This window comes from Lepidochelys kempii, chromosome 5 (assembly GCF_965140285.1).
Source record: "Lepidochelys kempii isolate rLepKem1 chromosome 5, rLepKem1.hap1, whole genome shotgun sequence".
Classification (NCBI taxonomy): domain Eukaryota; kingdom Metazoa; phylum Chordata; order Testudines; family Cheloniidae; genus Lepidochelys; species Lepidochelys kempii.
Genome location: NC_136384.1, coordinates 48,174,602 through 48,198,567, shown reverse-complemented (window position 1 = coordinate 48,198,567; position 23,966 = coordinate 48,174,602). Strand labels below are relative to the sequence as shown.

The 23,966-nt window shown below is 40.4% G+C and overlaps 1 protein-coding gene across 4 annotated transcripts in view; it reads right to left on the bottom strand.

Moving 5' to 3' along the window:
* Positions 1-23,966, bottom strand: part of CERT1 (ceramide transporter 1) — a 168,794-nt gene that overhangs the window by 36,248 nt on the left and 108,580 nt on the right. For 3 of the 4 annotated variants that reach the window (XM_073344213.2, XM_073344212.2, XM_073344214.2), the window contains exons 6-9: positions 23,192-23,275; positions 17,008-17,165; positions 10,917-11,009; positions 338-424 (exon numbers count right to left, since the gene is read on the bottom strand). In XM_073344213.2, the coding sequence (XP_073200314.1) occupies positions 338-424; positions 10,917-11,009; positions 17,008-17,165; positions 23,192-23,275 (422 nt within the window). The remainder of the gene's footprint in view (positions 1-337; positions 425-10,916; positions 11,010-17,007; positions 17,166-23,191; positions 23,276-23,966) is intronic. The other variant, XM_073344216.2, reaches the window with a different exon arrangement.

Genomic DNA, 23,966 nt, shown 5'->3' with positions numbered 1-23,966 from the left:
GTGTGCGCACACCTAGATTGGAATCAACATGAACAAGCACTTGAAAAACTGTCTTTTTGTTCTGTTTGTACAATGCCCAACACAATGGGGTCCTTGTCCATAAAAAGGTATCCCAGGTGCTATAAATACATCAATATTTTACTATACAAATTCTAACTGTCAAACTTCTGTACACATTCCTGTGAGCAAATTCCTACCCAAGTTAACATAAGTTCTGTGAACGTATCCCTGGAGAGAATTTGGACCATAAAAGACGTAAAGATCCTAGGCTGAAGCACAGTATTTTTTTAAAAGTAGGAACATAATTGCCTCTTAAAACATTTAGTACTATTAATACCTGTTCTTCTATTTTATCCTGTCTGTCAAGAGCAGCTTCAACAGCATCAAAGAATTCTTCTTCATTAATCAGACTATTAGGACCCTCCTAAACCAAAATACAGAAAAGCAAACAGCTAAAGAAAATGGAGGAAATACGAATGCTACACTTCAGAAAACGGAGTTTAATTTAAAAAAGTGAATGTTAGCCAATTTGATAAAATTGCATTTCTTTATCAGTGTAAAAAAGTCCTAATTCATCTGCAGATGAAGCATATATCAAATATAAAGTTATGAACCTATACACAAAAGCCATTTTTCATAACAGCGAGTCTTTTCACCATTACTTGAGTATAACAAAATTATTGGAGTATAATTCAAAATAAAGCACTACTTGGTAAAATAAGATAATACTCCACTCAATGCATTTAAAGAACTACAATTTAAGAGCTGTAACACAAGACAACAAAAGCCAGGAAATTCGCACTTCAACAATCAGGTAAAATTTGGCCTCAAATTTAGTTTTTAAATTTTTTTCTCTCTCTCTCACACACACACACACACACACTTTGAGAACTCTTTTTACAAAGTTTGTGACAAAAATGTTTCCATAAATTATTTTACAAATCCCAGCATAAAGTGTAATTTAAATCATCATTCCATTACAGGATTTCAGCACAAAGACACTGAAATATTCAGCTGTATTTCAGGCATGAAAGGCTAACAACACAACTAAAATATGTTAATTGTCCACGCAGAGAAATATGCAAAAAGTAAAGAACATAGTAAAGCTTAAGTTTGATCTTAAAGTTCCTCGAACCGTGATCACTTAAAGTGTTATTACTAATAAATGTATATACTTTTAAAAAAACATGATCATAACACTGGCTTTTTAAAACCGGTCTGTTCTTCCTTAATTCACCCCATTATAAACACATACAATATGATGTAAAATCTTGGACCCTGCTATACGTAGACTCCTGAAAGAACAGATGGCCTGTCAACTCTAAAAGTTCTTTTATTAGTTTGTCAGTTTTAACATTACATAATAAAAAGCAGTTATTTTTTTAAATGGAAGTTCAAGACGACTCCAACTTTCCTTCGTTTTTGCATGAATCCATGTAATGGACTCTGTGGTTTAACATATGAAGTTTTATTTTACAGATTTACTGTGGAGAAACTACTTCCCCTCCATAATAATCCATATTTCAATGTTGAAGCTAATTCTATTATAATCATAGTTTTCAAGCCTTCTCCAGCTAATTTAGTAACAGGAACATCTTGATATTTTGTGTGCTACTTATCATTCCAGTGAAGAGTCTTTGTGGGAAGTCTGATTTTTTTTTTTAAAAGCTATTTGTACACTGAATCATCTTTCTAAAACGGCCTGCGCCAGAAATTCAAAATTCATTTTTGTTTGTAAGTCTTGCTAAGAAGTGACAGCCACTATTTTTGGGAGTAGATAGAAGTTTAAAGAAATAAAGAGGTATTTTAAAAAAACCCATGTATAAAGAGCATTGTTTATAAATATAAATATTTAGAAACAACCTCACCTTTTAACTCCAGCTGCTGGGCTGAACCAGGGGGAGGGGAGCAAAGAGACTGGGGACACAGAGTGACAATGGCCCCGGATATGATGGATTGGGGGAGACAAAGGAGAGGATCATGGAACCATGCTAACCAGCCTCAAAATGAGGGAGTTCTAGGACAGGACAAGGTACTAACTGGAGGGTCAGAAGACATCAGGAGCAGAGTGGAAATAAATTCAAAACTGTGAACTGAACAAAAACACAAAATCATGCCTGCTGAATCTGCAGATGGCCTGTAGCTGCTGTTTGCTCCCCAGCTTTTCTTTTAAAGGGAATTAACCACATTACCTTCCTGCCCTACTCAATGGAGTAGGATGGCTCCATCCACCCACCCTTTCTTCCCTCTTCTATGGATTGACCACTTGCAGCCTGACTTTCCTTTCTGGCAAACTTAGACCAAAATGCATACAGAATGCTTGCCAGCCACCCTGATACTTCAAAGGAGTTGAAGTAAACTAGCAAAGGATTTTGGGACATGCATACAGCCATTAAGAGGTGGGTCATTTGGAGACTAACCATCCATCTTGAAGAAAGAAACTCATTGAATTTAAGCAAAAAGTTACCAGTTTACAAAATTAGAAGACTGTTTCATATAGTAAACCTGTAAACATGAAAGCCCTTTGAGCGCCATTATTTGGTGTCATTTGATAGTAAAAGACTCCATGGCTCATAAATACAGAAACGACAATATTTGAAACAAAAACTTCAACCAGTGTTGTGCTGGAATCTGCTGCAGCTTGTTAAGTTAAAGTAATTTCCTTTTCCTGTGATTCAGTGAACTGACAAATTCATGACATGGCTGGATATATTTGGCAAACTGCTGTTTAGAAGAGTTCAAGGAAGCCAATTCTTATTATAACTGGATGAAACTATGGTAACTTATTCTGCCCAACTTAGTATTTGTCCAATATGAGCAGGAAAGACCCATATGTGAGGACTGCCTGTTTTGCTGTCCACTGAGAGGATGTGGTATGGGACGATGGGTGTGTGTGGGGAAATCTGAAGTTTTCAGCTCTCAGTTTTTGCAGCTGGAGTGGATTGTGTTAAGACTGGCACTGATAATGCCAGAGCTATAAGAAGAAAATACAGTGATCTTGTGACTAGAATCCAGACTATTGCACTCCAAGCTATTTGGACACGTTTACTTCACTGGAGAGCTTTGGCAGTTAAGTGGACGCCAATGGAACTGAAAAAGGTAACTGATGAGGCTGCAGAAGTGGAGAATTTTATCAAAAGCCCAATGAATGCCTCTTCACTGTTTGAGGCCATCTAAAAATGTGTGTAAATACATGTGACGTTATCATATTACTAGGAGATTTTAAAATGCCATTTTCTTATGGCAGTAATAAAATCCAATACAAAAAAAAGTTAGTTGGTGAGTGTTATAAGTAAGTTACACCATTTAGCAAGGCCCATAGACACTCACACACTTCACCTATTCACCAACTCCAAAGGTAACAAATGTTTTTCCTTTTATCTTTAAAGCAATCTTATGAAGTCTGATGTTTGCAGAAGTCCAGTGACTTTAGCTTTAAATTTTTAGTTCTTGTTAAATCACAAGGCTAGATGTCACACACAGGAAAAGTTAAGGATGGGGGAGGAAGCATGTAGTCAGTGAAGTGAGTGAAGACAAAATACATCGAACAACTGAAATGATTATTCCTTGGAATCACAGAATATCAGGGTTGGAAGGGACCTCAGGAAGTCATCTAGTCCAACCCCCTGCTCAAAGCAGGACCGATCCCCAATTAAATCATCCCAGCCAGGGCTTTGTCAAGCCTGACCTTAAAAACTTCTAAGGAAGGAGATTCCACCACCTCCCTAGGTAACGCATTCCAGTGTTTCACCACCCTCCTAGTGAAAATGTTTTTCCTAATATCCAACCTAAATCTCCCCCACTGCAATTTGAGACCATTACTCATTGCTCTGTCATCTGCTACCACTGAGAACAGTCTAGAGCCATCCTCTTTGGAACCCCCTTTCAGGTAGCTAAAAGCAGCTATCAAATCCCCCCTCATTCTTCTCTTCTGTAGACTAAACATCCCCAGTTCCCTTAACCTCTCCTCATAACTCATGTGTTCCAGTCCCCTAATCATTTTTGTTGCCCTCCGCTGGACTCTTTCCAATTTTTCCACATCCTTCTTGTAGTGTGGGGCCCAAAACTGGACACAGTATTCCAGATGAGGCCTCACCAGTCTCGAATAGAGGGGAACAATCACTTCCCTCGATCTGCTGGCAATGCCCCTACTTATACATCCCAAAATGCCATTGGCCTTCTTGGCAACAAGGGCACACTGTTGACTCATATCCAGCCTCTCGTCCACTGCAACCCCTAGGTCCTTTTCTGCAGAACTGCTGCCGAGCCATTCGGTCCCTAGTCTGTAGCGGTGCATTGGAGTCTTCCGTCATAAGTGCAGGACTCTGCACTTGTCCTTATTGAACCTCATCAGATATCTTTTGGCCCAATCCTCCAATTTGTCTAGGGCCCTCTGTATCCTATCCCTACCCTCCAGCGTACCTACCTCTTCTCCCAGTTTAGTGTCATCTGCAAACTTGCTGAGGGTGCAATCCACACCATCCTCCAGATCATTTATGAAGATATTGAACAAAACCGGCCCCAGGACCTACTCTTGGGGCACTCCACTTGATACCGGCTCCCAACTAGACATGGAGCCATTGATCACTACCCGTTGAGCTCGACAATCTAGCCAGCTTTCTATCCACCTTATAGTCCATTCATCCAGCCCATACTTCTTTAACTTGCTGGCAAGAATACTGTGGGAGACACTGTCAAAAGCTTTGCTAAAAAGTCAAGGAACAACACGTCCACTGCTTTCCCTTCATCCACAGAACCAGTTATCTCGTCATAGAAGGCAATTAGATTACTCAGGCATGACTTGCCCCTGGTGAATCCATGCTGACTGTACCGGATCACTTTCCTCTCCTCTAAGTGCTTCAGAATTGATTCCTTGAGGACCTGCTCCATGATTTTTCCAGGAACTGAGGTGAGGCTGACTGGTTTGTAGTTGCCAGGATCCTCTTCCTTCCCTTTTTTAAAAGATGGGCACTACATTAGCCTTTTTTCAGTCGTCCGGGACTTCCCCCGATCGCCATGAGTTTTCAGAAATAATGGCCAATGGCTCTGCAATCACATCCACCAACTCCTTTAGCACTCTCGGATGCAACGCATCCGGCCCCATTGACTTGTGCACGTCCAGCTTTTCTAAATAGTACCGAACCACTTCTTTCTCCACAGAGGGCTGGTCACCTCCTCCCCATGCTGTGCTGCCCAGTGCAGTAGTCTGGGAGCTGACCTTTTTCGTGAAGACAGAGGCAAAAAAAGCACTGAGTACATTAGCTTTTTCCACATCCTCTGTCACTAGGTTGCCTCCCTCATTCAGTAAGGGGCCCACACTATCCTTGACTTTCTTCTTGTTGCTAACATACCTGAAGAAACCCTTCTTACTCTTAACATCTCTTGATAGCTGCAACTCCAGGTGTGATTTGGCCTTCCTGATTTCATTCCTGCATGCCCGAGCAATATTTTTATACTCATCCCTGGTCATTTGTCCAATCTTCCACTTCTTATAAGCTTCTTTTTTGTGTTTAAGATCAGCAAGGATTTCACTGTTAAGACAAGCTGGTCGCCTGCCATATTTACTATTCTTTCTACACATCGGGATGGTTTGTCCCTGTAACCTCAATAGGGTTTCTTTAAAATACAGCCAGCTCTCCTGGACTCCTTTCCCCCTCATGTTATTCTCCCAGGGGATCTTGCCCATCAGTTCCTGGAGGGAGTCAAAGTCTGCTTTTCTGAAGTCCAGGGTCCATATTCTGCTGCTTTCCTTTCTTCCTTGTGTCAGGATCCTGAACTTGACCATCTCATGGTCACTGCCTCCCAGGTTCCCATTCACTTTTGCTTCCCCTACTAATTCTTCCCGGTTTGTGAGCAGCAGGTCAAAAATAGCTCTGCCCCTAGTTGGTTCCTCCAGCACTTGCACCAGGAAATTGTCCCCTACACTTTCCAAAAACTTCCTGGATTGTCTGTGCACCGCTGTATTGCTCTCCCAGCAGGTATCAGGGTGATTGAGGTCTCCCATGAGAACCAGGGCGTGCAATCTAGTAACTTCTGCGAGTTGCCCGAAGAAAGCCTCATCCACCTCATCCCCCTGGTCCGATGGTCTATAAGTAGACTCCCACCACGATATCACCCTTGTTGCTCACACTTCTAAACTTAATCCAGAGACTCTCAGGTTTTTCTGCAGTTTCATACTTGAGCTCTGAGCAGTCATACTGCTCTCTTACATACAGTGCAACTTCCCCACCTTTTCTGCCCTGTCTGTCCTTCCTGAACAGCTTATATCCATCCATGACAGTACTCCAGTCATGTGAGTTATCCCACCAAGTCTCTGTTATTCCAATCACATCATAATTCCTTGACTTTGCCAGGACTTCCAGTTCTCCCTGCTTGTTTCCCAGGCTTCGTGCATTTGTGTATAGGCACTTGAGATAACCCGTTGATCGCCCCTCTTTCTCAGAATGAGGCAGGAGCCCTCCCCTCTCACGCGCTCCTGCTTGTGCTTCCTCCCGGTATCCCACTTCCCCACCTACCTCAGGGCTTTGGTGGTCTTCCCCCGGTGAACCTAGTTTAAAGCCCTCCTCACTAGGTTAGCCAGCCTGCTTGCGAAGATGCTTTTCCCTCTCTTCATTAGATGGAGCCCGTCTCTGCCTAGCACTCCTTCTTGGAACACCATCCCATGGTCAAAGAATCCAAAGCCTTCTCTCCGACACCACCTGCATAGCCATTCATTGACTTCCATGATTCGACAGTCTCTACCCAGGCCTTTTCCTTCCACGGGGAGGATGGACGAGAACACCATTTGCGCCTCAAACTCCTTTATCCTTCTTCCCAGAGCCACGTAGTTTATCATTTTAAAAATTCAGTACTTTTTAGATATTTTAAGCAGACATTCTATGGAAATTACAGTACCTTTTTCAGGCTGATAGGCAGAAGCACTTTCAACCAATTCATTCCTTACAATGTTTACAAATATTATTTATTAATGGATGTAAGGGACTGTGGAAGACTTTGTTATGGCCTAGCTAGGAAACTTCCGTTTTCTCGAGGCCGCCTGGTCACTGTAAGACATGGAAAACCCACTCTAACTGGTTTTAGGCTTTTTTTTCTGCCTTGCATGGTCCATTGCCAGGTAGCGGAAAGCCCCTTTAGGAAAGTACCTAATTACATATTCATGAGCTGTCTCTGTGTACTGCTTATTAGGACTTGCTGTTTACCCCTTCATCGAACTCCGTCCCAGGCAAAGCTCCGGTGTGCTGGGTTCTCCGCCTCCGTGTCAGCAACACTTGGAGTCCCCGTTGCGGGTGTGTCACTAACCTTCAATAAAGCCAATAACTCGCTGCTTAGCTGCGTGTGGGTCTCATTTTTCAAAGTGCCTCTGCTGGCCTGTGGTGCTTCCAACACCTGGGCCCAGAACAATGGATTTCAATAAAAGCCAAAATTCCTGACTACAATATATGTTAGAAGTATCAAAACATTTTATTTGAACTCCTACAACATACCTTAGAGCTTATCCACAAAGAGACTGTAGCCCTTACATCCCAACTTGCAGTGCACTAAGTGCCACCACTTTTTTGTGCACTAAGGCTATGTTTATACTGTGCTGAAGTGTGAACTGTGGGGCTGTGACCGCAGAATCAGGGGTACAAAAACTCCACCTCTGTACTTCATCTCTATTAGTTGAACTGCGTATTCCTCAACCACAGCAGAGCAGCTGAAACTAACAGACCACACACAAAGCAGTTGCTTGGCATCTTAGAACAAAACGTATTAATATTCATCTCTCAGTCAAGATTTCTATCTTTGTATTTACAAAATTTTGACCTACATGGAAGTGAAAATGTTAGCGTGCCTGTAATTTAGCTTAGTTGCAATATGGGTGTAGAAACTTAATATTCCACAAAGAGGTTTATGGCTGCAAACTTTGACCAACTGCATACTTGAGTGGGAAGCTGCTTAGATGTTCACAGCTTAACCGAGATAAACTTTTAAGATGTGAATTCCCAAAACCAGTTTAAAGGGAGACTAGCAAGTCAAAAACTTGTCAACGTTTAAATTAGATTCAGATACCATACCAGTCTCCAAGTTCAATTATTATGTTTTTATATTTGCATTTTTCTATTTCAAATGTTTTTTTCTCTTCCCTGTTCTGCATAAGTGATGCATACAAACAGGGAAATACTGATTATGGGATGGTGGGGGGAGGGTGCCAAACTAACTATACACAAAGTGCTGTGAAATGTATAAAGCAAACTGACAAAAACTCAGAAAAATCGCATAATCATAGAATATCAGGGTTGGAAGGGACCTCAGGAGGTCATCTAGTCCAACCCCCTGCTCAAAGCAGGACCAATCCCCAATTAAATCATCCCAGCCAGGGCTTTGTCAAGCCTGACCTTAGAAACCTCTAAGGAAGGAGATTCCACCACCTCCCTAGGTAACGCATTCCAGTGTTTCACCATAGAATCATAGAATATCAGGGTTGGAAGGGACCCCAGAAGGTCATCTAGTCCAACCCCCTGCTCGAAGCAGGACCAATTCCCAGTTAAATCATCCCAGCCAGGGCTTTGTCAAGCCTGACCTTAAAAACCTCTAAGGAAGGAGATTCTACCACCTCCCTAGGTAACGCATTCCAGTGTTTCACCACCCTCTTAGTGAAAAAGTTTTTCCTAATATCCAATCTAAACCTCCCCCACTGCAACTTGAGACCATTACTCCTCGTTCTGTCATCTGCTACCATTGAGAACAGTCTAGAGCCATCCTCTTTGGAACCCCCTTTCAGGTAGTTGAAAGCAGCTATCAAATCCCCCCTCATTCTTCTCTTCTGCAGGCTAAACAATCCCAACTCCCTCAGCCTCTCCTCATAAGTCATGTGTTCTAGACCCCTAATCATTTTTGTTGCCCTTCGCTGGACTCTCTCCAATTTATCCACATCCTTCTTGAAGTGTGGGGCCCAAAACTGGACACAGTACTCCAGATGAGGCCTCACCAATGTCGAATAGAGGGGAACGATCACGTCCCTCGATCTGCTCGCTATGCCCCTACTTATACATCCCAAAATGCCATTGGCCTTCTTGTCAACAAGGGCACACTGCTGACTCATATCCAGCTTCTTGTCCACTGTCACCCCTGGGTCCTTTTCTGCAGAACTGCTGCCGAGCCATTCGGTCCCTAGTCTGTAGCTGTGCATTGGGTTCTTCCGTCCTAAGTGCAGGACCCTGCACTTATCCTTATTGAACCTCATCAGATTTCTTTTGGCCCAATCCTCCAATTTGTCTAGGGCCCTCTGTATCCTAACCCTGCCCTCCAGCGTATCTACCACTCCTCCCAGTTTAGTATCATCCGCAAACTTGCCGAGAGTGCAATCCACACCATCCTCCAGATCATTTATGAAGATATTGAACAAAACCGGCCCCAGGACCGACCCCTGGGGCACTCCACTTGACACCGGCTGCCAACTAGACATGGAGCCATTGATCACTACCCGTTGAGCCCGACAATCTAGCCAACTTTCTACCCACCTTATAGTGCATTCATCCAGCCCATACTTCTTTAACTTGCTGACAAGAATACTGTGGGAGACAGTGTCAAAAGCTTTGCTAAAGTCAAGAAACAATACATCCACTGCTTTCCCTTCATCCACAGAACCAGTAATCTCATCATAGAAGGCGATTAGATTAGTCAGGCATGACCTTCCCTTGGTGAATCCATGCTGACTGTTCCTGATCACTTTCCTCTCACGTAAGTGCTTCAGGATTGATTCCTTGAGGACCTGCTCCATGATTTTTCCGGGGACTGAAGTGAGGCTGACTGGCCTGTAGTTGCCAGGATCATCCTCCTTCCCTTTTTTAAAGATTGGCACTACATTAGCCTTTTTCCAGTCATCCGGGACTTCCCCCGTTCGCCACAAGTTTTCAAAGATAATGGCCAATGGCTCTGCAATCACAGCCGCCAATTCCTTTAGCACTCTCGGATGCAACTCGTCCGGCCCCATGGACTTGTGCACATCCAGCTTTTCTAAATAGTCCCTAACCACCTCTTTCTCCACAGAGGGCTGGCCATCTATTCCCCATGTTGTGATGCCCAGTGCAGCAGTCTGGGAGCTGACCTTGTTCGTGAAGACAGAGGCAAAAAAAGCATTGAGTACATTAGCTTTTTCCACATCCTCTGTCACTAGGTTGCCTCCCTCATTCATTAAGGGGCCCACACTTTCCTTGGCTTTCTTCTTGTTGCCAACATACCTGAAGAAACCTTTCTTGTTACTCTTGACATCTCTCGCTAGCTGCGGCTCCAGGTGCGATATAATAATCTTAGGTGTTGCTCGTAATAAGTAAAATCTTTCAGACAGAAAAATGTTTGACAGTCTCACTAAGCCCTGGTCTACACTAGGTAGGAGGATCGATCTAAGTTACGCAACTTCAGCTACATCAATAATGTAGCTGAAGTCGATGTACTTAGACCTACTCACCGTGGTGTCTTCACTATGGTGAGTCAATTGCTGCTGTTCCCCCGTCGACTCTGCCTGCGTCTCTCGCAGCGGTGGAGTACAGGAGTCAATGGGAGAGCACTCAGGGATCGATTTATCATGTCTAGACTAGACGCGACAGATCGACCCCCGCTAAATCGATCGCTGCCCACCGATACGGCGGGCAGTATAGACATACCCTTAGTATACTCAAATGTATCATATTATCCCCTTTCCCTCATTTGCTACAAATGTATGGATTGAAACCCTTCCTATAAGTTTCCCTGTTGCAGAGTTTGTATTTAATAAATATGGATAAAAGCAGATGTCAGTTACAAGGAAAAATCACATGGTTTAATGTTTGACACTTGCACAAAAAAAATCACTTCAATGAAGGATACAAGTTAGTCAGGAAAGGATTTAATCTGTGAAAACTCTAAGCGAGAAAAGAAATAAGCATAATTCATACCTCATAGTCTGGCCCTCCAAAATGGCACTTTTTCTTAAGTTCCGTCATGGCATTTTTGTACGCTTCTTCTATTCTTCGCCTTTTCTCAATCTCCTATAAAAACAATCAAATTTTGAAGCTATTAGTCAGACTCAAACATTATGAGAAAGTCTGACAAAAGGTGGACAACCACTTTAAAAAAAAATGTTGTGGGGTACCGCCTCACGCTGTTTTAATTTCACTTTTTGCACATTTGTGGCAATGTTGACGTTTATGAACTTTATGTATATATAGATTTATGTACTCTATGGCTATGGCTACACTACAGAGCTTACAAGTGCAGATGCTCTAAGCCGACAGGAGAGAGCTCTCGCGTCAACTTAATCACTCCATCCCTTGCGAGAAGTGGTACCTATGTTGGTGGGAGATATAGCGCTGTCCACACCAGCCATTAGGTTGGTGTAATTTACGTTGCTCAGGGGGTTGGCTTATTCACACATCTGAGCAACGTAACTTATACCGACATAAACTGTAGTGTGTACATAGCCTATGTTTGTAGTTCATTATTCTAGCCTTCAAAATAATGGTGTACAAAAAGTTTGTGCAATCCACCATCCTTGTATTGAAAATGGTCCCGCCCTAAGGAGAACTGAAGGTATCTTCTTATGACTGTATCAAAATATGGAAATAAACATCCTTGAGGCTGAGAGCTGCAAACCTATCTATATATCAAAGAAGTGATGATGGATCCAAGAGTCAACATTCTGAACCGAAACTTCCAGATGTACCTGTGTCAAGGTTTCTTCTCCACTCTGAACTTTAAGGTACAGATGTGGGGACCTGCATGAAAGACCCCCTAAGCTTATTCTTACCAGCTTAGGTTAAAAACTTCCTCAAGGTACAAACTTTGCCTTGTCCTTGAACCATATGCTGCCACCACCAAGCATTTTAAACAAAGAACAGGGAAGAGCCCACTTGGAGATGTCTTCCCCCAAAATATCCCCCCAAGCCCTACACCCCCTTTCCTGGGGAAGGCTTGATAAGAATCCTCACCAATTTGTACAGGTGAACACAGATCCAAACCCTTGGATCTTAAGAACAATGAAAAATCAATCAGGTTCTTAAAAGAAGAATTTTAGTTAAATAAAAGGTAAAAGAATCACCTCTGTAAAATCAGGATGGCAAATACCTTACAGGGTAATCAGATTCAAAACAGAGAATCTCTGTAGGGAGAACCTTAAGTTACAAAAAGACACACAAACAGGAATGTATATGCCATCCAGCACAGCGTAGTTTACCAGCCATTAAACAAAAGGAAATCTAACGCATTTCTAGCTAGATTACTTACTAAGTTAACAGGAGTTGTAAGTCTGCATTCCTGATCTGTTCCCGGCAAAAACATCACACAGACAGACAGAAACCTTTGTGTCCCCCCCCCCAGATTTGAAAGTATCTTGCCCTCTCATTTGTCATTTTGGGTCAGGTGCCAGCTAGGTTACCTTAGCTTCTTAACCCTTCACAGGTGAAAGGGTCATGCCTCTGGCCAGGAGGGATTTTATAGCTCTGTATACAGAAAGGTAGTTACCCTTCTCTTTATATTTATGACAACCTGTTTAATTTTCTTAGCTCCAAGATCAGATGTACAACCCTATTTGTCTTTGGGACTAGTAAATAATGGGAGAAGAAGCCAAGATTTGAGATTTATTAAGACCTCCTCTATTGCTTCCTTTAGTAAAAGAGTGAATTTCTGTTCTTAATAGCTTCTTAAGAGAGGGAATCAAGAAAAGGAGGGGGCATCCTCAAATTAAATGGTATAACCTTTTTTTATGATGTTCAAAACCCCTCTGTGGTAATATTTTGCAACATATAAAAATGAGATAGATGGTCCCCAAAAGGGAAAGGAGGATCAAGATCGATTTGCAGCTCTCAATCTTGATGTAAAACTTGAGGTCTAGCATCATGCAGAGAAGTGGAAGAATTCTTTGGTCTCACCCTGATTTGGAGGATCACTTTCAAAATATTGTGGTTGAGAAGCAGTAGAATGCTGCTGTAGATAGTGAAATTTTCAGGAGTATAATTCGAAGACAACAAAGAAAGGCAGATAGCATTGTCTGATATCTAAGGCAGGTGCAAGATTTCTCATTTTAAAGGACTGCAAAAGACCCGAAGTCCTAGCCGCTGATCTCATCTTCTGTTTTCTTTAAGACTTTGTCCATTTCAGAACTGAAGAGACCATTTCCCACAAATGGAAGATCCTGAATTTATTTTGTTTCAAAGGGAAGAAAGGAAGAACATAACCATGTGCGTCTGCAAAGAGTTATGGCAGCGGCTGCTGATCTTGAAACTGCATCTGAGACTTCAAAGAACTCCCTCAGATGTACTTAGCCACATTCTGTCCTTTGACAGGGGCACTGACTAATCTTTGATGCATTTCAGAAATATTCTTAAAAAAAAAAGTGCAATTATGTCCAAATGATGAAATTGGTACCTAGCCATGATAGCTTAATAGTTAGTGATCCTCATGATCAGAGAAGTGGAAGAAAAAAAGTTTTCTTCCCAAAGAATCTAGTCTTTTCCCTTCTCTGTCATTAAAAGTACAAGTAAATATTCTGATCTTGATCTCATTTGTTCTGGCTGCAACAATGCAGAGGTGGTTTTTTTTTTTTTTTTTTTTTTTAAAAAAAATAAAGATAGTGGTTGAGAGGGTGATAGATTATTCCATACTGATATCCCTGGTTGCCAGAGACCTTCCAAGATGGGGCAAGAATATACCTTGTTAGAAGATGTAGTATCAAGGATATCAGGGACAGGATGGGGAGCTTCCTCTACTGTCACAGATGGTATTTTTAAAATAGTAACCATTCTGTTGACTAGTTCCTGAAATTGAGTAGCATCTTCAGAAGGAGATGAAGCTTAAAGGACACCAACATTTTTATTAGGAGAGGAGTCCCCAGCTAACTCCTGTTCAGGATGCTGAATGTTCATTTGACGAGGTGAATCTCCCTCCTCCTCTTCTATGTATAGTGTATCAGGAACAACAGTGCGTGACTTATCTTTCACTTAAGGATCCCACTGTCTAGGATCCAAGTTTTTCAGATCTGTAGGGGCACCACTACCTGGACATGAAAATCAAGATGTAGATCTTAAAAAGGATTGATAGGGAAACTCTGGAGTCAGCCAGCATAACGATGGCATCCAGGATGGCATCTGCCAATCCTGACAACTGTTCTAGTCTGGTATCATGTCGTAATCAGGATAAGGACATTTGTGATAGTCTACCTCAGAAAAAATGTTTCTTAGAAGGTAAAGGTAATGACTCAGTTTCTGGACAGACAGACTGATCCAGCTCTTCTGAATGCAGAACCCATTCTAGACTGACAGAGAAATTATAGGAGATACAACTGAAGTAAGGTTCTGCTACAAAGACAAAGGAAACAATTTCTTCTCAGACCATCCAACAGGGGTCTTTGGTGATGGTAAAATGTCTGCAGATCATGTGATAAAATGTCTCCTCTCTGTCATTTATCTGATGGAAGGAGCTGAGCAGAGTCCTTGTACAGTTCCCCAATATTGGTGAGGAATTGAAAGGATCCAAGGGACATGGTTCTGAGTGTACTTGTGCAGTAACACTAGATGGAACTGGAAATGATGAGATACTCTGATCCAACTGTCTTCTTGGACCCATTGCATGGGAACGTTCTCATGATATAGAGCCCTTAATGTTTGGATCTATAAATGGCTTGGATCCACAAGTCCATAATCTGAGGTGAATGACTCACTTCAATGGGAAATCTTCAGAGGCACCAAAAGGTGTTTAGTCTTGGCCTTCTTTTTCCTCAGAACCAGGGTCCCAGATCCATAGGCGCCTCAAGCATAGTTTCAAACAAAAAAGCAACCTGTTTCAGTCAAACTGTACCTTTCTTGGAACTGGGTGCAAAGGTTTAGCTAACAAGAGCTCAGTTATCTTAGAACCAAAGCTCAGAGCAGAGGATGACAATTTCAACACCGTCTTTCTGGAACTGGAAATGCCTCATTCCAATTAAGGCCTCTATTCTCCCCCCCACGAGAAGCTTAAGAAATTTCTGATCCAGAAGATTTAATAGATAATGCTTCTTGTAGTAAGAGGGCTTGGAATCTATTCTGCCTCTTTTCTGGCATGTGGGGTAAAGGTCCCATATAAGGAGAATGGTCCTCTCTTAAAAACTTCAAACTTCAACTCTGAGTGTAGGCATCCAATGCAGGAAAGACCATGGGGTGTGATGTGCATCTCTTGTGTCTGTATGTCTATCTTTAAGATCCGCCATCAATGCCCATGTTGACACTAACTAATTGTATATACAAAAGGAACAAGGCTCGTATCTAAAACTCTACGGATCGAGGAAATCCAAAGAAGGTTCATGTCCATTTGAGTCAGCGGCTGGAAAGAATGGAGGCTGCAACCGCTGCTGCACCCCCTTTTATAGCCCTGCCCCAGAACATGCTCAACTGCTGGGAGGAGCAGCAGAAGGGGAAGCCTGAGTGCTTCAACATTGTAACAGGCACTGATAACAGTACATTCCACCATTCAGCTGCAGCAGTCTACCCATAGCCTCAGGAATTAACATACAGAGGACACTTGAAGAACTAAGGCATCAACACAAGGGTTTAGCATGGGGCAGACAAAAGATCAGATGCTGGAGATTATGTAGATATTTATTTCCTTGCTTACTCCCTTTTCTTTTCCTTATCTAATTCAACTTTAATAAAATGAAGTTCAGTTTTTGTAGCCTATATATTAAACTTAGAGGCCAAATCCAACCAAATTAATTAAAAAGCTATTTTCCATTCACACATAGGTTAATTACATTTTAATTGCTTTCAGTATGAAACATTTCAAGTTCATGTAAGGCAGAGGGATGGGGAAAGAGATTGAAGTTAATCACAGCAGTTTGTAAGGATTACCAATATGACACTTAACTAATCAGAGGCCCTAACTAAGCTAATAAACTACATGCTGACACTGCTTTTTGCCAGGAGCAACAGCAAAATATCTTCACAAAAGTTGCATCAGTGTTAAAATATGCACACAAGTTGGACATTATATCCACGCTAAACAAAATCCACTCTTTCACAAAATGTCATTTGTAAAGCTATGCTCTAGAAAAACCACCTTATATTTTAAAATAGATATTCTATACCAAGCTTGGACTGGCCTACAAAGAAATTTCCCAGAAGATCCTAGGACTCCCGTTTGGGGTCCTCTTGTATATGAATTTAATATGTCAGCATGCTACACAAACTGAAGTAAGACCTGAGATACCACATGATGCACAGTATGGTAACATACTAAATTCAAACAAGAGGTGGCAAATGACTAGAGGACAGCACATGTGGCAGGCCAATCACAGTGAAGGCTGGGCCCTGGGAATCAACACATTAAGTGGTAGTAACAGACACTTCCAGCAACCTCATCTGAAGGGAGAAGAGATTATCCCTGTTCCTTCTAGACTTTAGCGGTATTCATGGTCATTGAACAGATTCAACATGAACCACTACTGCCATTAGCGATTAGCTCCAGAGTAGGTGGTGCTGTTTTTCTCTTTAAAGTTGCTTCCCTAATTACTGTAAGATTTGATTTATTAGCATTTAGAAATTACTTTGTTTTCAACAGGTGTATTAATTACACCATATATTTAGACAATATTTTAAAGTCGTAAAAGAGCACCCCACAAAATGGTTATGTCCCAGTATTGCCACCATCCTTTATCATTACAATTAACATAGTACTATAGATTTATAGAGAACTTTATAAAGAAAAGCTACTGGTCTTTCTCTTAGGAAGTTGCACGAAATATGCCTATTGTTATGGAGACCTGCTAGCTCACCTCTACATTTAAAAACAATTAAATTTAGGAATAGTCTGTGGAACAAGGTGTGGATAGAAAACTAGCACAGGATGGATGACATGCTATATGATCTGCACAACAAGGATCAACCTTTGGCATTTGCCTAGTTTCTATATAACTTTATGGAATAGGAATACAAGTTAACATCCTCATCACAATTGAAGTTTCGGGTTAAAAGACAGCAACTTGATCTACTGTAGTAGCAAAATAGAAGGGAAATCTCTTACCTTATCCAGTCTTTTTTGCCAGCTCTCCTCACGTTTTACCATGAGTTCAATACAATGAGAAAGTGTAGCTAGGATTCCAGCAGTAGTTGCCTTGAAAGTTATAGCTTCCCCTTTAAAGTCTATTCCATTAATTCCTTTGGGTGTTACATGTGGAAATACTGAAACAAATAGATAAGATTCATTCTCTCTGATACAGTATTCATTTGAGTCACTAAGGTGGGTACAACAAGCCCTAGATTACAGCCAGCTGTCTAAAGAGGCTTCTAGCTAACTAGTGTGAAGTTCATTTAAAAAAATTAAAATAAAGGTGACCAATAATTCCCAGCTAACCGTAGGAGCAGGAAAGAGGCTCAAAGGCAGGAACGCATTCCTTCAGCTTCATCTTACTGTAGTGTATTTCCCCAAGTCTACTCGCTATGCTATGTTACTCAGCAAATCATGTGGGTGGAGGGAGTGGTAATACTTTTTAACAATAGCATTTTGACAGCTTGAAGTGGGGTCTAATTAAAACAGAACAACCTTAAAATTTAACTGATAATGTATTGAAAAAGCAACAATTTTAAAATGTAATCATACCCAAAATGGAATATTAAAGAAACTTTAAATAGATGATTTGAGTTTTTTAAAAATAGTAATAATAAAGTAAAATACATTATCTTTAAAAGGTAACCATTATAGCAAGTGTGTTGAATTCTCCGTAAGTACAGTGGGTTCTGTAGTTTCAAATACTTCATGCTGCCAGCCAAACCATCTGTTGCTAAGGCTATTTAAACAAATCACTTAAAAATGTGACAAAAAAAGTACTTATAACACAAGCTCATACAAAGGGTGACAAAATAGTGCATCAAATACAGCACATGTAATGTCACAAAATACTAGAAAGCACAAGCAACTCCCCTCTTAATATAGTTAGATAAGAAAGTAACTCATAATTGAACAAGCTAAAGACCAACTGTCTTCATTCATCTTCTGGTCTTTGTCAGTTTGTCACAATATTATTTACTTTGCATCTAAGTTAGATTTTATGAATTTTTAAAATAGAAGAATGTTTGTATAAACCTATGTAACACATATTTGTCTGACAGACTGAGCTAATGCTTTCATCTGAGTAAGCTGTTCAAGTAAAAAATAAAAAATTATCTAGATGTAATCACTGTTCTCTAATGGTAAAAGACTGCAAACACCTACAGTCAGGGAGAATGGAAGGAGGGTGTCACATGGTCTCAATGCGTGGTCTAATGCTCTAGAGATACTTAGGATTCTCTCCTTTAACAACATGAAAAAGCTTTTTGAAGGGAGGGTTAAGGATTATATATCGCTTCAAGTCTTCCAATCATTAAGTATAAATCAAAGGCTTCAAATACCCTAATCTACACACATTGTGATGTGAAAATAAATTGTATTCTCATACAGATAACAAAACATACTCCATGTTGAATAATATAGAGAAATATCATTTAATTTGTAGGAGAGACAGGAAAAGAAAGTTGTGGAAGGAGAAAATATTGTTCCACAGGGACAGTGAGGCTTTGTCTACATGGTGGGGTAATGCACGCTATGGGGTTGTGATTTCTAAAGCCCACAAATGTATTGTGCACTAATTGACTTTTGTAAACCCGGCAGGTGCGTACTAAATGTTTCCTAGTGTGCTTTAAAGTAACAGTATTATGTTAAAGCACACTAAATGTTCCCTAGTGCACTATAACAGTGCTGTTACAATTAAAGTGCACTAGGGAACATTTCGTGCACACCAGCAGGGTCTACATGGACAAGTTAATGCACACCACTTTTATGCACTTTAGAAATCGAAACACCCTAGGGCACTTTACCATATGGTGTAGATAAGCTCTGAGCAAAAGCCAGAACCTCCCTCATTCTCTTCCGCCACCAATGGAGAATACTGGTGAAAGAATGTAAAGGAGGTCAAGACTGTAAGAGTAGAGTGAGGAAGCAAGGGAATGGTGCATTGGGTTCACTGAAAGCATTGGAAATCAATAGCAATTTAGAAATGAATTCAGAGATTGATAGGAAGTATTGAAAAAGACGGATTAAGGGAGGAGGCCCTACTGCCTTGTTTCCTAGAAAAACTGAGTCTGACTATTATGGACTTCCTGATTTTTAGGCCATATCAACAATATAAAATCATAATAGGAATGCAGCAAATTCTGCAAAGACCCAAAATCATGATAATCTACAACTTCTCCTGCTCTTTATGTCGAGGTCTGAACAGTGGTGGGAAGAGATTGGGTCTGTTTTTAATTAGCACTTGCAGTCTCCCTGATGAAAACTATTCCAACTGCTTGTCTCTGCCAAAGATGCCTGATTAGGTCAGGAAGGGAAAATGTTTGTAGTAATATCAGACAGAGGGTGGAGGCCTCATTAGACTCTTAAATATTAACTTGCTCAAAAATGGATTTTTCCATTTCATATATTAATACTGTCCCTAATATCAAATGAAGGTACTAGTCCACAAGAAGGACCACATCCATCTTAATTTTCAATCTTCAGCTGTTTTACTGGAGCCCCATTAAAAATTGTGATTAGAGAAATTGTGGTTAAGGCATGGGACTGAGACTCAGGAACTCTGGGTTACTTTCATAGTTCTTCCACAGACCCTTTGTGTGACCCTAGGCAAATCACTTAATCTTTCTGTGCTATAGCTCCCAATCTGTTAAAAGGGGATAATACTTTCTCTTTCCCACCCTTTACCTATCTAATTAAATAAGCTCTTCAGAGCAGGATAGTCTCTTATGAGTCTGTGCACCACCTATCACAAAGAGGCCCTAATCTCTGTTAAGGCCTCTAGGTGTCAATACGATACACTAATAAAACCCATCATTTTTGTTTTTAAATACACAATGGGAAAAAGTACTCTCCCCACTTGCCATTAAGATGCAGATGAATAATTTTCACTCAGACTACCTCATCTTTGGGCAGTGTCCAAGCATGGAAAATTTCAGCCACACAAGGTGACCATCTTGAAAGTTACGAGCATACAAAAGCAAAGGGTTATAGCAGTAACTGCTTTGTGACCTAAACTACAGCCAATATATCAGGTACCAATAATATACTACATGTAATTTTATAGATTCATACCTTCCAAGGCCAGAAGGGACCACTGTGATAATTCAGTCTGAGCTCCTGTATAACACAGGAGACAGAACTTCCCCCAAATAATTCCTAGACCATATCTTTTAGAAAAACACTCAGTCTTGATTTAAAAAAAAAGCTAGTGATGGATAAACCACTAAGACCATTGGTAAATTGTCCTGAAGGCTAATTACAGCCTTATTTATTAAATAGCCTTATTAAAAATGTATGCCTTATTTCCAGTCCGAATTTGTCTAGCTTTGACTTCTAGTCATTGTATCATGTTATACCTTTCTCTGTTAGAGGATAGAGCCCACTATTAAATATTTGTTCCCCATGTAGTTACAGACTATAATCAAGTCACCCGTTAACCTTCTCTTTGTTAAGCTAAACAGATTAAGATCTGAGTTTACCGAGAGCCATGTTTTCTAATTTTTTAATCATTCTCATGGATCTTCTCGGAATACTCTCCAATTTATCAACATCCTTTCGAACTGTGGATGCCAGAACTGGACACACTATTCCAGCAGCGGTCACACCAGTTCTAAATAAAGGGGTAAAATAACCTCTCTACTCCTACTCAAGATTCCCCCATTTATGTACCTAAGGATCGCATTAAGTCCTTTCGCCAGAGTGTCACACTGGGAGCTCACGTTCAGCTGATTATCGACCTCCACCCCCCAAATCTTTTCCAGAATCACTACTTCCTAGGATACCTAATTATGGCTTACATTCTTTGTTCCTAGATGTAGACACTTACATTTAGCCATATTAAAACATATTGTTAAGATTGTGCCCAGCTTAACAAGCGATCCAGATTGCTCTTAATCATTGCTCTGTCCTGTTCATTATTTATTACTCCCTCAATTTTTGTGCCATCTGCAAACTTTATCAGTGATGATTTTATTTTTTCCCAGGTCTTTGATAAAAATGTTAAATAACGTAAGGTCAAGAACCGATCTCTGTGGGACTCCACTAGAAACACAACTGGTCAGTGATTCCTCACTTACAATTACACTTTGAGACCTATCGATTACAACTGTCCTTGAAGAGTTAAAATTGGCTATTTTGGCAAACTTTTATAAAGGAACATGATTTTCAAGTGATATCAACATAAAAAACGAGAAATGCAGAGACACAATAATTTCTACATTTTTCAGTCCCATGATGACCAGATGCACACATTAAAACACAAACAAAATGTGGGGTGGATTTCATAATGGGCTGTCCCATACATCACAATCTAGTTTATATAGCAAATATCTCCCTGAAATGCAGATACAAAGAAACAGAATTACTGACAATTCCACCTCATCCTTTTAAAACATATTATGCAGTGAAATTAGTTAGAGTTTGTATCTCCCCGAGTTTAGTTTTAATAGCTAACATTACAGCTTATACTTTCATGTAAAAAACATCAGCTTGCAAGCAATGGAACCATATCAGAAAAATTCTGTGGAGGCAAAGTTGCATCAACATATATAACATATATGTTATATTATATCCTGCAAAGAGAAAGGGAGGACAAAAAAGGAAGACAATGGAGCATACAGACCTCCCAAAAGTCAGGGGGGACAAAACGGGTGGTAAAGCGGGTAACTGCCCCACTTGTCCCATTGCGAATGACTCCTCTGCATTCAAGTGGCATTGGAAAAGGCTTTTTCCAATATTGTGGGATCCACCCTAAATATCTCTCATCGGCCTCAACAGCAAGGGTTTTCTGTATAGGATGAGGGGGATAGTAGGCTTAGTCTATTTACACTTAAAAGTTTTGCCAGCATAACTGTCAGTTTTGAATGTGGATGGGGAGAAGCAAACCCTTACCAACATGGCTATGTCAGTAAAAGCCCTAGCATAAAGGCAGATTATTCTATTCGGGGAACAGTTTTAAACTATAATAGCAAAAGAACTCTTGCTTGTATAAGCTGTGTCTTCACTTGGGGTGTGGGTGTTGTCCGAATAATTCTCCCTGAATATGGACACTAGCAAACACGTAAGTGCAGGCAGGGCCTAAAAATGCAGCTGATGAATGTTAATTCCATGATGACAGTTTCTACTGATAGAAGTGAGATGGAAAGAAAACTACTTTCTTTAGTAAAAACAGAATAGTTAAATCCTAGCACACCTCCTTGATTAGATTATTGTATTCAATCAATCGACCTTTTAATAGATAGTGTTCAGTGACAATTATTTCAGATAATAAACGTATTTGCCACTATACATGAGCTTCCAAGCACAACTTCATACAGCTTTATAGTCTCACAACAAAATATTAAAATAAAGGGCATCTACGATCAAAATTCTACCTTCATTATTCTACCAGCATATCACTCCTAGTATGAATGCATCTTATATGGGCAAACTGCACTCCGTCTGACGTAGCTTATTCCAGTGGTCTCCCCCACTCCCTCCCTCCTCCCAAGTGAAATAAGCTATACTGGCAAAAGCACAGTTTTCCCCTAAGCTGCATCCACATTAGGGGTTTTTCTGGCACAGCTATTTCAGACATAAATCACACCTGATCATACTCCAACCAACATGGTATTGCCAGCAAGAGTTCACAGTGTAGACCTGGAGTTAGGCACAACAGGAAATTTGAAGCTGCCAGGCTCACAACATTAACATTTACGTGCAGCCTTTAGTATTCAATATTCCAAAGTGACAATCACAAAAGTAGTTGGTGAATGTTAGCAGAATACTGAAATGTGACTTAGAGAGCCTTGACACTAATTGACTAGTGAAGTTATAGATTTAAAATGGTTTAATCAGTGAGGTATGAACAGCTACCATTCCTATACACATCATTAAGCTGTTTTGTTTGCTTTACAAATCAACACATTATAACTATCTACATCAGTGGTTCTCAACCTATTTACCATCGTGGGCCACATCAACACAATATGTATACTACTTGTATGGCTCTGAGGATGTCGCATCATCTGCAGCAACTGGGCCGCAAGTGGCCCACAGATTGAGAACCACTGTTCTAGATTTATATACCAGGCTCGTCACTATACTTTCTATAAGATAGGAATAATTGGAATAACCTATATCTGGAGAAAACTTGAGTTAATGCAAATTTAGAAGTACTTACATTTTTCCTTACTGCCATTACTATTATGCAAGAAATCTGCATCAGAACGCATTGTAGGAAAATCATCTTCATCATCTTCAACCACTAAATTTGAGAGAGAGAGATTATTTGCATGTCCAACTAAGAAGCACATGACAGAAAAGGGTTCTTTTCAAATTCTTATTGAGCAGGAAAGTATTACTGTAGCATTTGGATGGTTGACCAGTATTTCCATATTTCCAAGTATTAATAAATACTTCTAAAGTTACTTTAATTTTGCATAGGAAACGTTTAGACTCTTGTTGCCTGGGGCCATAATTTGCTTAACAGTGACAGAACTGTAATATTGGAGTCCAGTGTAAAATACTGAATTGTTTTCCTTCTTTCTCTATTACAATAGAGCCTCAGAGTTATGAACACCAGAGTTACGAACTGACTGGCCAACCACACATCTCTTTTGGAATCGGAAGTACACAATCAGGCAGCAGAGACAAAAACAAAAAACCCCAAAACAAATAAACCCAAATACTATACAGCACAGTACTGAGTTAAACATAAATTACTAAAACTATAAAGGAAAAGTTGTAAAAAAAGATTTGGCAAGGCAACTGTTTCTGTGCTTGTTTCATTTAAATTAAGATATTAAAAGCAACATTTTTCTTCTGCATAGTAAAGTCTCAAAGCTGTCTTAAGTCAATGTTCACTTGCAAACTTTTAAAAGAACCACCGTAATGTTTTGTTCAGCGTTATGGACAACCTTCATTCCTCAGGTATTTGTAACTCTGAGATTCTACTG